The sequence below is a fragment of the Rhamphochromis longiceps genome, linkage group LG23 (genome assembly GCF_057381845.1).
Source record: "Rhamphochromis longiceps isolate RC_006_pf linkage group LG23, R_longiceps_female_GT1.1, whole genome shotgun sequence".
Lineage (NCBI taxonomy): Eukaryota > Metazoa > Chordata > Actinopteri > Cichliformes > Cichlidae > Rhamphochromis > Rhamphochromis longiceps.
This window is the reverse complement of record NC_140578.1, coordinates 33,678,306-33,691,068: the sequence shown is the minus strand read 5'-3', so window position 1 is coordinate 33,691,068 and position 12,763 is coordinate 33,678,306. Positions and strand designations below refer to the sequence as shown.

The window sequence follows — 12,763 nt, the reverse complement described above, 5'->3', positions numbered from 1 at the left end:
AATTTATTATGGTTAGTGTGTTTTAAGTAATTATGGTGCATGTTACTGTAAAACAAAGTACAGTGTAGTATATTTTCTGTTAAGACTTACAGATTTATCAAATGTAGCAAAAAACTTGATGTAAGGCTGAAACCGCTCTGAGGCTTCCTGGAAAGCCTTGAAATCTAAAAAACAAAAACAAAAATGAGAGCTGGAAATAAATTTGAGAGAGATTGACAAGAACAAAAGCTGAAGTTCAGCAGTGACATTCTATAGTGATGGTGTGATGAGAAAGGCAAGAAGTGAAAGGCTTTTTCATTCAATTTCTCATCAGATTCTGGTATCTTCATCCCAGTAACCAACTTTCCCTTAATACAGTTTTATAAACTTGTAACACGATCCTAGTTCTCTTCCCAACAAGGTCACCGCCAGGGACCGACCTATATCTGGACAGAAATAGGCTTCATAATGAAAATTTGTGCCACCGTCGTATTGGCCAGATAGTATCTTCCCTGCCTCACTTTTTCTCCTTTTTTTGTGAGAAGAACTATAATTGCAGTTTGACCTATTAGACGAGGAGCCAGAAGCTATTTAAAGGCTGTCATGAGACTGAGTGAGACTAGCAAAGTCTAGAATCAGGTTTTCATTTAGCAGCCAGTAAGGCTATACGAAATATATCTCCATCAACCTCTATAGTCCATTAACATGTCTGAAGCACAATAAAACAACTTTATGGTACACTGAAAGAGAGAGTGAATGAATAGTAGAATTGTAAAGCGCTTCCAGGGTCTCGAAAAGTGCTATATAAATACAATCCATTATTATTATTGTTGTTATTATTATATTGACATATGAGTTTGATGCTAAACTAACATGAATCTTCTCCTTTGAAATAACCAATGAGGCGGATGTCTTCCTCCATCCTCTCAAAGGCTCGCACCTCCATGGCATTATTGATCATCTCTACTGGGTCCTCCAACACCTAAGGAGCAGTATAACACAGAAGGAAAACATGTTAGTCATTACTTAGGTAACTTAATCAGTTTGGTATAGTTGGATCAGTTCCAGTCTCATGCACTTTTGTTTAATGTGGACTCATAATTACATGCCGCTTTGATTAGCTTAGCATTAGCACTGAAGATAGCAAACAGCTAGCTTGGCTCATGCCATGGTAATATAATCCACCTAACAGAGTTGAAATACAGGGTACTGTTACCTAAAAGTAACTGTTGCGCTAAACCTACCTTGGAAGGTATATACATGTCAGTCAATAATCAATGCAAAGCAATAATGCTGAACTTGTGCATGATGCAGTCCTAAAAACTTTAAAGTGTGTAGTTTAGATAAAAATGAAGTAAATGTATCAGGAAGCAGGGGCCCAATTAAGGCCCTATTCACTGTTCTTTTAAAATACATATCTTGTGCAATATGCCGTGTAAACTGAAATGCTCAAATTAATTAAAAATAGTTTTCATATTTTTAAATTGGAGTTCTTGTTTTTTAACAAATTGCACTATTTTGAGGTAGTAATCACCTCTTAAAGGTAACATTTCTCTGTCGTCAGTTGCATTGTTTAAATGTGAATGTGTGCATGTGCTGATAGTCAATAGGACTGAATTAATGTAGAGAATATTGCACATGCAGTAATAAAGAGAGTAAAAAAAAAACCTGCAGGAAGAGCAGTAAAAGCAAAAACCAAAGGAAATCTATTAGTCAGCTCTAGCTCGCACTTGTCTTTTAATAATACAGCTTACTGAGTGGATGCTATGATATTAGAAGAAAAAGCTCTAGGATTCCAGAGCTTATAGATTTGACTAAGATGCTATTATTTGGCAAAATTATTAGTGCGTCGACCTAATTGTGCGTAATAGATATTTGATCCATATTAGATAGATAGAAGCTGTGATGCCATGAGTGAAGGGGCTTGTTAAGCTATTGCTTAGCCTGAGTAGATGGCACAGGCTTCTTAGTGAGTTCTGCAAACTTTAATCTGTCTCCACTAAACTTTTGCACAACAAAAGTAAGGCAGAACCTTCTTATGTTTACAAAAAGAACTCCAACAATGTTGAGTAAAAGGGAGTTTTATATTAACTCATTACTTTTAATATTATGGTAATTTATCTTAGCCTGTGGGAAATGTGAATGAAAAATCAGTTAGATCATCAAAAGTATATGAGATTTAACTCTAATCAAAAGGGACCTGTAGCAGTTGTGTCGCTGCCTTAACTTTTCTGATAACTTAGTTTACAGTGCATTTTTTTATATGAGGTACAGATGACGGTTACTAAAATGTGTGTGTTGTTGAAGAGCTTATTGATGTTGCAGTTGTGATATGTTAGGGATTCAACTAATTAACGAGGCTAAGACTGATTGTTTTTGTGGGTAATGTAACTGCCGTCTGAAAAGCATCAGATTTTACTACTCACATCCAACAGGAACTCCACCAGAGTGTCTGCTGAGAGCTCCCCGTCAAACTCAATCACACGGTCGTCCTTGAACACGTACAAGCTGCCCACCTCCTCCAGTCCTATTTAGACAACAGATCCAACACTTTCAAAACAATACATTACTAGTAAAATGGTATAAGAAACCCATAGGAGTGGATAAGCCAAGAGCAACACAGATGCAGTACATACCCAGTTTCTTGGCCACTTTGACATCCTTCTGGGAGTCCACCATTCCAAAACCGATGTCTTTGTTCTCCAGGACTTGAGCTGTAAGCTGTGTTCAAGAACAACAACTCATTCAGTATTGTGACTCTATTAAAATACTCTATAAAACACACTTTAAAAAAAACCTAGATCAGGAACATCACCTAATCAGGATGATTTTCTGAATGGCATCTAGGATGAAACGTTAAAAATGAGATTTAATGTTCACTCTTTGTGTCGGGCCTTGTTGCAACAAGTTGGCAGTCATACAGGATGGACCATTGTTTTGAAGCTGATTGTCTCATCCTCATCTTCAAACTCACCTGCCACATTCTGACTTGAGAGTGCTGCTATAGCTCACCTGGTTGAGCAGCTCGTCAAACCCCGGCCTACTCGTCTGTCCCAGACGGTTTCCTGTATGTCATCCCCCTCACTTTCTCTCCAGCTTCCTGTCTACTTTCTGCACTGTCCTATCCAGTAATGGCAAAATACCTCATGTTCTGAAATCTCTTCATCGTGTTCTAAATGTTGTCTCTTTTCTAAAATCACAGAGGTCACCATCGTGATTGGTAAGGAGTTATGCATATACAAACAAACACATGTGACACCCTCAGCCATACTAACAGCAGCAGATTGAGATTTAAACCTTGTTATTTAGGTTAGGAAAAGATTATGGTTTAGGTCAATATTAAGTACAAATCTGGGTCAAGTTTCATAGTGACCTTCAGGATATTGTTGTCCAAGTAGCCAGAAAGTACTTCCTCTTGGTGGGAGGCTTTTGGTCAGTTTAGGGGCTTCAACACTGAAATAGGTGCAATAAAACACCAGTGTTGGCAACTGGGAGCAAGACGCAAGAGCATAGCTGGTAAATTAAATAATAGTTGGTGACTTTTTATTTGACTTTTAAATAAAACTGTACAGTGTGGACATGTGTGGACTAAAACCACCTGGTAAGTAAACCTTGAGATAAGAAACACTGGTGTGAACACCCTCATTGCTTTGATTTAGCTCTGACTTCTATGCTGTGTACTTGAGCCGACATCCACAGCTGCAGCCGTCTTCGTCAATACATCTTTTCATTACCAAGATGTCTGTGTACTGAGAGCCCCCTGTGGAGTTTTCTTGTTAGGAGGAAGCTGTGAGTCAGGACTGCTTGCCTTTCAGCTTGCAGTTGTTGAGGAAGGATAACAGATTTAGAAAACCACTGAGGAGGGGGTTTACTTTGTGTATTTCTGCTTTCCAAGAGTGCACGAAACATGACAGAAATGTGAAACTGAAAATGTTGCCAAAGGTGAATACTAACAAATAAAAAATGCCTCCAAGATGAGAAGGAAAGGAGTGTGAGAGCAAATCTTCTGATTTCTAGTTCAAAGGAAGGTAGTAAAGAGAATTGGGAACAAGCTATAATTAACAAAATGACCTAGAAACAATCCCTGGATATATGTAAACCACAGCGGAGAGCACAAAATGGGATTAAAAGGACTGCTTGCCAGTTAAGAGTGTGCACAGGTAAAACATAGATCCAGTCTAAGGAGAGAGTCTATACTTCAAGAAGACAGAGGAAACATGGGGCAGTCGCTGTCTGATTTCTCCTAGAACGGAAAGTATCAGTGATTACTTTGCATGGCAGAATGTAATCTGCAGGGATTTGAGCTATAGCTCAGCATCCGGTATGCCACAACAGATCCATCTCTCATTTCCTCATGTCTTCTTTGATCAGTGGTGATACATTTCCCATAGCTTCCAGGTATTTGCAAACCTGAAAAACTCAGGAGCAATGGATTTTGCAAAGAGTTTTCAAAACCAGTTCATTGTTTATGAAGCTTCATGATAGTAACATCCAGCAGATCGCTAGTGACCCCCTTAGAGTCAGGAATAGGGTTAACAGGGATTAACATTCACCTTGGGATATATTTTTTTGCCTATCCAATGTGGTCTAAAGCTACAGAGCTAATGTGTGAGGCTCTATATTGGTCTTTGGCCTAAATACGAATACCATCATCCTCATAGGCAATATGTTTAGTATGTTAGAATGCTAAGTACTGCTAAGGCTTCTGGAAATGTGATTTTTTACCACAAAGCAACTGTTGATCAACTGGTCAATAAACACAAAACGAATCAGCAATCCTAATAACTGCTTCTCCCAAATCTAATTTTTCAAGCAGAGAAGGCACTTTATGTTATAATTCATCATCAGAAAGAATTCTTTATGGAGCATTAACGCCTGAACCACATGAGTTAGCCTTTCTGTTTAATGCTTATCAAAATGTGAAAAAAAAAACTCTATAAAAAAGTAGATTACATCATTATACTTCCACATTTCTCACTTTCCTTTCACAGTTAACTCCATTTTATAACACACAATGAATATCATCACCGAGCCACTTGCCCTGCAGTCTGTGACACATACCCAACCTCAACCAGTTTCTCACCTCCAGCACCAGCTCTGTCATCTGGAACCTCTTCTGAAGACCCTTGTTGGCCGGCAGAGGTTCGTGGTAGAACAGGCACAGCAGGTCATATCTCTTCAGAGCCTTTTTGTAGTTGCGCTCATTGATGTCCATCACCCTGTCTTTCCCGTCAAAATTGGGGAACTCTAGACCTTCCTCGGCACTGCAAAGGAAAACCAGGTTAAGGCAGAGGCCAGATAGAAGAGAGAGCCACATGTGTTGCATTTTTGTTCAGGTGTGGATGTGTTTGCAAAAAAATAAAAAATAAAAATCCAAGATCCTCTCAAGACCAAACTTGAAGAAATTGGCTATGAATGAGATCTGCAATTCATCCACAGATTTGATCTCTATTATATCTCCAGCAAATCTGAAATACTCTGTCTAATATTTCACTGGACCCCCTGCTTCTTTTTATTGCCCTCTTTTGATAGCTCTCCCTCTCCACCTGTCTTCTGTCTCTTCCTCTCTCTGTCACTTACTGCCCAAATCTCAGGAGGGTCTCTTTCCTCCTCCTTTTCTCTCTGTGATGGAGAAACTCATTATATTGAGCACATTTGACGGATAATAATTCATGAGGATGCTGTTCATGCCCTTGAAATAAACTCGTGATTTTATCAACCACTAAATCAGTAACGTCATTACCTATGTGGCAGTGTTTGTACGTTTGAAAATCATGCCTTATGTTGTAAATAACTTTCTAATATCTATCTATCTATCTATCTATCTATCTATCTATCTATCTATCTATCTATCTATCTATCTATCTATCTATCTATCTATCTATCTATCTATCTATTAAACTGAAGATTTGAGACCAACAATCCCTCAGTGTTTTAAGCTTTACGGTAACGAACAAATGAATTTCACTGCGAGCATTACCGTAATGACTGTAACCCAGCCAGAAGTAGCGGACCGCAGATAACAACGGCGCAGATTCTCCTCGTCAGACAAAGCTGGAGGATAGAGGGGAAATGGAGTGGTTTTGGTTGTGGAGGATTTTAATAGTAGTGCAAGTTTTTCACGCGTGTTTGGCCGGTGCTTCAGGTAATCTATTTTTAAACACCTACGCCTTTTGAATTTGTTATAAAAAAAGAACTAGTGAGCTTTTATTTGTCCGTCGCTCTTTAAGATGACTTCTGGTGCTATAGGCAACCATCAATTCACCGGTGTTAGCTAACTAGCCCAGCAGCTAACTTTTAGGTTGGTATGAATGATGGGTAAGAGTTTGCTCTTTCTCTCACACTCACATTCAGTACGATAATTTATAGTCGAGCCATTACATGACAGAGTGTTTTCGTGCAGGAGTTACTTGAAGTGCTGTTAACCTGTATGGTCTGCTTGCTCTAAAAAAACCTAACCTACACAAATACATTGATTCTATGTAAATTAGAGACTTGCAAACTGCGAAACAGCCGCGCGTGTAGGTTTTCCCTTGTTCTTTAGACTCCATCGACGTGTGTTGACTCTTAACGGATTGCGCAAATGCTCTGGCTTAAGCAAAGGGAAGCTCAAAAGTAAGCTCTCAGCCCCTTATAAAGCCCTTGTAAAGCCCTTATAAAGCCTAAGATTGTAATATGCTACAAACTTTAACAGCACAATCGAGGTGTCCACTCATATTTCAAAGTTTCTTCAAATTTAATATCACACACATCTGTGTTGTAGATTTTTTTAAAATTAATAATGAACATCTGAACTGTTATTAGTAAAAGGGACTGAAAACAAAAAGGGCATACAGGCAGCTGCGAATCTGGTTAGATACAATACATTAAAAATAACACGTCTGTTCTTCCCTAAATATTTCCTTTGTTGGCAGACTGGCAAACAACACTTCCTGCTTCCTGGTGTGTACTGGATCATTGTCCTGCTGCATAGGTGTGCTTCAGCCAGACATTGTCACTCAGGATCTTTTGGTAGAGAGCAGAATTTATGGTTCCATCAATTACAGCAATGAGCCATTTCTGCCCACTCGCTTTCTTCCCGTTGAATCAAGAACACTGACTTTAACTGAGTCAAGTGAGGCCTGCAGTTCTTTTTAGATGCTGGGCTCTTTTGTGACCTACTGAATGATTTTGACTCTATTAAATGTGATACAAAATAGCAAAATCTCCATTTATATGTGATGTTTCAGGCAACCAGTGGAAGAAAGTTAAAGAAAGGATATCGGATACTGTTAAAGGGTACACTCCATGTGAACCTGTCAACTGTAGCTGCCACCTAAGGTTGGTGCACTTTATCTTTCTTGCATATGAACTGAATCCAGGCAAAAGATCATTCTGTTAGAAACCTCTTTATTATGAAATAAGTGTCAGATCTACGTATAGTATCTGACATACTGATCACATGCATGTTTACTGCTTCATTCCCATTGTGTAAGTTAAAGCATAATATGAACTTTGCCGTCTGTCTCAGTGTCCTACAGCATGACTTGCAGACCTTTAAAGGGGGGATTTCACAGGATGTCATGGCTGCTACGGTTCAGAGAGGAGTGGGAACCCACTACCAGATCATTGGACACAAGCTGTACAGGGAGCAAAACTGCATGTTCCCTGCTAGGTAAAGCAGGACCTGGTGTGATTTTTAGAAATTGATCAGATACAAGTCATTGTTACTTGTCTGAACATCAGGTAGTTGTATCGATGACATGATGTGGGCCACTTCCCTGTTTTCAGGTGCAGTGGGGTGGAGCACTTCATACTGGAGGTGATTGACAAGCTGCCTGACTTAGAGATGGTTGTAAATGTGAGAGACTACCCTCAAGTCCCCCACTGGGTGCAGCCAACCCTGCCAGTCTTCTCTTTCAGTAAGGTCAGAATGTGGGCAGTGTTTTTGAGGTACACATGGATGTGTTATTACTATTATTAAGTGCAGTAAGTGTTCTTGAAATGTGGATGTTTGTTTTTTAAGTAGACCTCAGACTACAACGACATCATGTACCCAGCATGGACATTTTGGGAAGGCGGACCTGCTGTGTGGCCCATTTACCCCACCGGACTGGGAAGATGGGATCTGATGCGGGATGACCTTAAAAAGTAAGGTTTGCACTTTAGTGAGGGGAGGAGCTGACTAGTGAACATACAGTTTGGACCATTGTCCAATTATGTGCACTGAAGAAATTAGAAATGTAATTTAGAAATTGCGGTCACTTTTATACACAGTCCTGCATTTTTTGAAGCTCAAAGTGAATTGGACAAACTACCATAATCTTAAATATAATAATATTCCAGCATTTGGAGGAATCCTGCTGCTTCTGTCAGCAGTCCCATCAATGAACACTGGTGTTCCACTGGTAGCCATACTGATGACATCACAATGTTCCCACCGTGTTTGACAATGATGTGGTATGGCTCGGATCATGAGCTGTTCCTGTTGTTCTCCATACTTTGAATTCATTTAGGTGGTCCCTTTTCATATCCTTATTAAAAGAATATCTTCACTCTTTTCTATATTAAATAAAAAATGTTGATTTTAACGTACAACATTTCTAATAGTACTACTGCTAATAATGTGTTGTGTTTTAGCTCTGCAGCACAGTGGCCATGGAAGAAGAAAGAGTCTAAAGGATTTTTCAGAGGTTCCAGGTCAGTGTTGTGAAGATGTTCACTTTGTGTAACTCTCTATGGAAATTCTTTTTATTCTTTTTCTTTTCATATACATTTACATCATATGTGTAGCTAGCTGTAGGACCCTAAATCATGTCTTCTGGACTGTGCTCTTTCTTTGGTAGAACCAGCCCTGAGCGCGACCCTCTCATCCTTCTGTCCAGAGAAGCTCCAGAGCTGGTAGATGCAGAATATACAAAGAACCAAGCCTGGAAGTCTGAGAAGGTCAATCACACTGACACCACACCACACTGAGCTCACAGACTTTTGCAATAATCTGAAATCAGTAAGATTCTTTTTAAATTGATCCTGCTTATATACGATCATTTCATTGTTATAGGACATATTAGTCACTTTTACAGTGGAATCCATCAGACTGACTTTAAATGACTTTTTTTGTATTTGCTGCGTTTTAGGATACTCTTGGGAGACCCCCTGCCAAGGAAATTCCCCTGGTAGATCACTGCAAATACAAGTGAGCTCATTCTCTTGACTTTGCCTGTATTTCATTCATATTTAAAGAGGAACCATTATACTCTTTCCCAGCTCTGTGTGATCTACAAATCAGAATGATCCTCCTGAAATCCTGGGCCTTAGAGGATAAAATGAAAGGCAGACCTGTCTGAAACAAGGCTTTTTAGCTCCAATTCTTTAAACCACCTTCCTTCTGATTGGCTGCTTATTGCAAACAGAAGGATTGAGCTGCAGGTGCTGTGGCGACACCCTCGTGGCATGAGAACAGCCAAAAGTAGCATTTATAAAGACATGTCTTATAGCTGAGTTTACAGCAGCTTTGTTGTGCCATGCAGTCTAACGGATGACTTCTTTCCAATTTCCTGCAGGTATTTGTTCAACTTCCGTGGTGTAGCAGCAAGTTTTCGCTTCAAACATCTCTTCCTGTGCGGCTCCTTGGTGTTTCACGTGGGAGACGAATGGCAGGAATTCTTTTACCCTCAGCTCAAGCCCTGGGTCCACTACATCCCAGTCAGGCAGGATCTGTCGGATCTCAGGTAGGTCAGCTTGTGTCCTCAGTAGAGATGGACTGATCCGATATTACTATCGGTATCGGTCTGATACTGACCTAAATTACTGGATCGGATATCGGAGAGAAATAAAAAATGTAATCCGATCCATTAAATATCACGAAAGCACCTCACAAAACTTGCAACACGGCGTAACTCAGCTCATAACCTTAGCACGTCGAGCAGTATGCGTCACGTGATAGAGCGGCTGTGGCTGTGGTATAGCTTTAGTGTTTTTTTGTTTTTTTTTAAACTTCAGTATGAACTTATACAAAATGCAGCAAGATATTAAAAAAACAGTTTTATTGATTAAAAATACACTATATCGGATTCATATCGGCAGATATCCAAATTTATGATATCGGTATCGGACATAAAAAAGTGGTATCGTGACATCTCTAGTCCTCAGACGTGTGGATGAAGTCTGTGTGTGCATCGTTAGTTTTGTTGTTTAAATGTATTTGTTAAGACGTCCCTTTGGTTTAGAAAAGAAGATGGCAGCTTGTGTTCGTGGATGGAGGAAAAAAAGAGTCTTTATACAGTGTGTGTGTAGCCTTCTGTCTGTTGTCCAATTTAAAAATGTGAGGCCTTTTATATTCCTTTTATAGAACAAAGGAACGTATTTACAACCAGCTTTGACAATTTAAACCTGATGACACACAATAATAATTTGTTATATAGGTAAATGTGCAAATTTACACATTTTAATTGCATCCGTGAACATATAGCGATACGCTGACTGTATATTTCAAGCCAAAGCGTTTGGATAAATGCCAACAAGCTGGTGAAACAACTAATAGCTTGTAGCAAACCAGAGAGCTTGACAAGAAGGCTGGATGGGGATTTTAAAGTGAGCTCTCAAACTCTATTTGTTATTTTATTTCATGTTTTATTTTGAAATATCTCTATTCTATGCACGCCCAGGAGTACTATTTGCCAAGTAAGGAAGAATTTGCAAATATAAATGTGTCTGCACTCTGTGTCCTCAGGGAGCTGCTCCAGTTTGTTAAAGAGAACGATGCCATCGCGCAGGAAATGGCTACAAGGTGAGAGATCAGAACTTCATGATTGAGCAGGAGTAGCTGCGATAACCTTCTCCCAGCATCACGTGACTTTTCTGCTTCCCAACCTCTCTACAGGGGGAAGGAATTCATCCTCAACCACCTGCAAATGGAAGATGTTTCCTGCTACTGGGAAAGACTTCTGACCATGTTCAGCCAGCTTCTCACCTACAAACCCCAAAGAAAGAACAGCTACAACCAGATAGTCCACCGAGCCAGCAAAACAGAGCTGTAAGACAGACTGTGTGGGACCAGACTGTGAAGATTCTGACTGTAACTGAACCAGGGCGTACGGTTTCTTTTCAAGCAGCACTGTGTCATGTTGTTAGTATTCTGGTTTTATTTACTGATCTGAAGTCTGACGCTTTAACGCTGTCTTCATATATTTGTGTTTATTACAGTGTTTGAGACCAGTGTGGACCACACAATGACCCACATGTCCACCAGTTAGTGGGCTTAGATTACACAGCTGTACAAGCAGCTGACTGTAGATGCTGCCAGTAATTAATCTGTGCCCACAAGATTCTATCAGTATCTTTTGAAAGAGGGGGAAAGTGTGCACACTGTTTCTCTGTGGTGTACATTCTTCCATCAGATCACGTGACTGACACGTCTCTCTAAAAGAGCCAGCATTTGCAAGAGTACACTAAGGATCCCTCAATCAATGCATTCTTGTGAAAGAATCTTTCACAAGAATGCAATGCAAGAATCTTCAGGTGCCACTAGGGGGCTTATGTGCCAAAGTCCTTACTGATCACTCTGGTTTGATGAGTTCAGTACTTCCAGATGTGACGACTGTTTTTGCGCCTGTTATCCATCTAACCAGCACAAGTGCGTAACTATAACGCATGTTTTAAGCCACTAAAGAGGCAATCCATTATTTTATACATCAGTTTATTTTTATTTGTCAAAAAGTTATAGCTGTGATTGTTATTTTGATTATATTATAGTGACATTATCAAGGTTAGTGGAAATCATAATGTAAAGGGTATATGTAAAGGAAAATCCAAGGGATTGTTGGTGGATATCAGTTTGGGAGTAACTTTTATAACTAGATTACATGTGAATATTTAGACTCTGTAGGCGAGAGGCAAGAATTTTGGTACTAGAAGCTTTCTGGTTTGTGTTTTGTTGTCCAGTTGTAGATCTGGGTTTTGAGCAAGCTTTGGTTGCATGCAGGTAACTTGTCCATGTAGAGAGCAAAAGAGCAATTACTCCTACTGATGGGCTCCTAGATTGGTCTGACAGTTGTTTTTATTGAAACTAAAACTTTAATTCTCCAGGAAAGGATCATAATGGAAATATAATGCATTCCTGTCTTTAAGTCATTGAAAGCTGTAATGGAAATGGACGACAGGTGTTCAGATATTTACAAAAGATGTGTAATTATCAAGTGGTAGTTAAGGATACCAGGTTTACCATGTTGGAACAATTTAATGAACAACAAATAGTTTGATATTAAATGAATCTATGTTTAGTACAGTTTAGTACAGAAAATAATGTGTAGTCCACCTACCAGACATTAAAGTAGTGGCTAAAACTGGTAAGATGAACGTCTGAGGATCATGTGGTAGTAGAGTTTCTTCTTTGCCACCAGTGAAGTTGATTGCAAAGCTTTGCTAAAGATAAGTTTTGTTACACTGCCCTCTACTGGGCAACTGGAAAAACTCTAGACTTTTACTAAGTTTCATGATAACCGGAATGCAAATCATTAGCTATATCAGTCTACATTTCACCGCCATCGATTTTAGAACATAGATAGAAGGACACTTTCTTTTACACAAAGTGCCAGCAGTGAGCAATAATATTCAGAGTAACCACTTTGTTTACCATTTCTGATAAAGCTGCCTTGAAATCAAGACATTATAGATGATGTAACTGATACATGATCATGTTGAATATGTTGTAGTATTCGGTTATTTGAGGAAAAAAAGAAGCTGAGATGATGTGTCTGGTCATAGTGTTTGTTTTTATCTCAATAAACTGGTTAAAACTTTTTAA

At 39.3% G+C, this 12,763-nt stretch overlaps 2 protein-coding genes across 3 annotated transcripts in view; one reads left to right on the top strand and one right to left on the bottom strand.

Moving 5' to 3' along the window:
- LOC146642429 (calsequestrin-2-like) overlaps positions 1–5,305 on the bottom strand; it is a 6,885-nt gene extending 1,580 nt beyond the window's left edge. The window contains exons 1-5 of the mRNA XM_085398143.1: positions 5,063–5,305; positions 2,616–2,700; positions 2,406–2,506; positions 853–961; positions 91–164 (exon numbers count right to left, since the gene is read on the bottom strand). Of these exons, the coding sequence (XP_085254269.1) occupies positions 91–164; positions 853–961; positions 2,406–2,506; positions 2,616–2,700; positions 5,063–5,305 (612 nt within the window). The remainder of the gene's footprint in view (positions 1–90; positions 165–852; positions 962–2,405; positions 2,507–2,615; positions 2,701–5,062) is intronic.
- A 693-nt stretch (positions 5,306–5,998) lies between these two features.
- On the top strand, positions 5,999–12,763 carry poglut1 (protein O-glucosyltransferase 1). 2 transcript variants are annotated; one of them, XM_085399086.1, is made up of 11 exons: positions 5,999–6,124; positions 7,209–7,299; positions 7,490–7,633; positions 7,750–7,885; positions 7,988–8,109; positions 8,599–8,658; positions 8,805–8,904; positions 9,096–9,154; positions 9,522–9,689; positions 10,691–10,747; positions 10,841–12,763. In XM_085399086.1, exons 1-11 carry the CDS (start codon positions 6,052–6,054, stop codon positions 10,995–10,997), a joined length of 1,167 nt encoding a protein of 388 aa, XP_085255212.1. In that variant the 5' UTR covers positions 5,999–6,051; the 3' UTR covers positions 10,998–12,763. The 2 variants fall into 2 exon arrangements, with proteins under 2 accessions (XP_085255212.1, XP_085255213.1); XM_085399087.1 differs by lacking the exon at positions 5,999–6,124 and adding an exon at positions 6,236–6,280.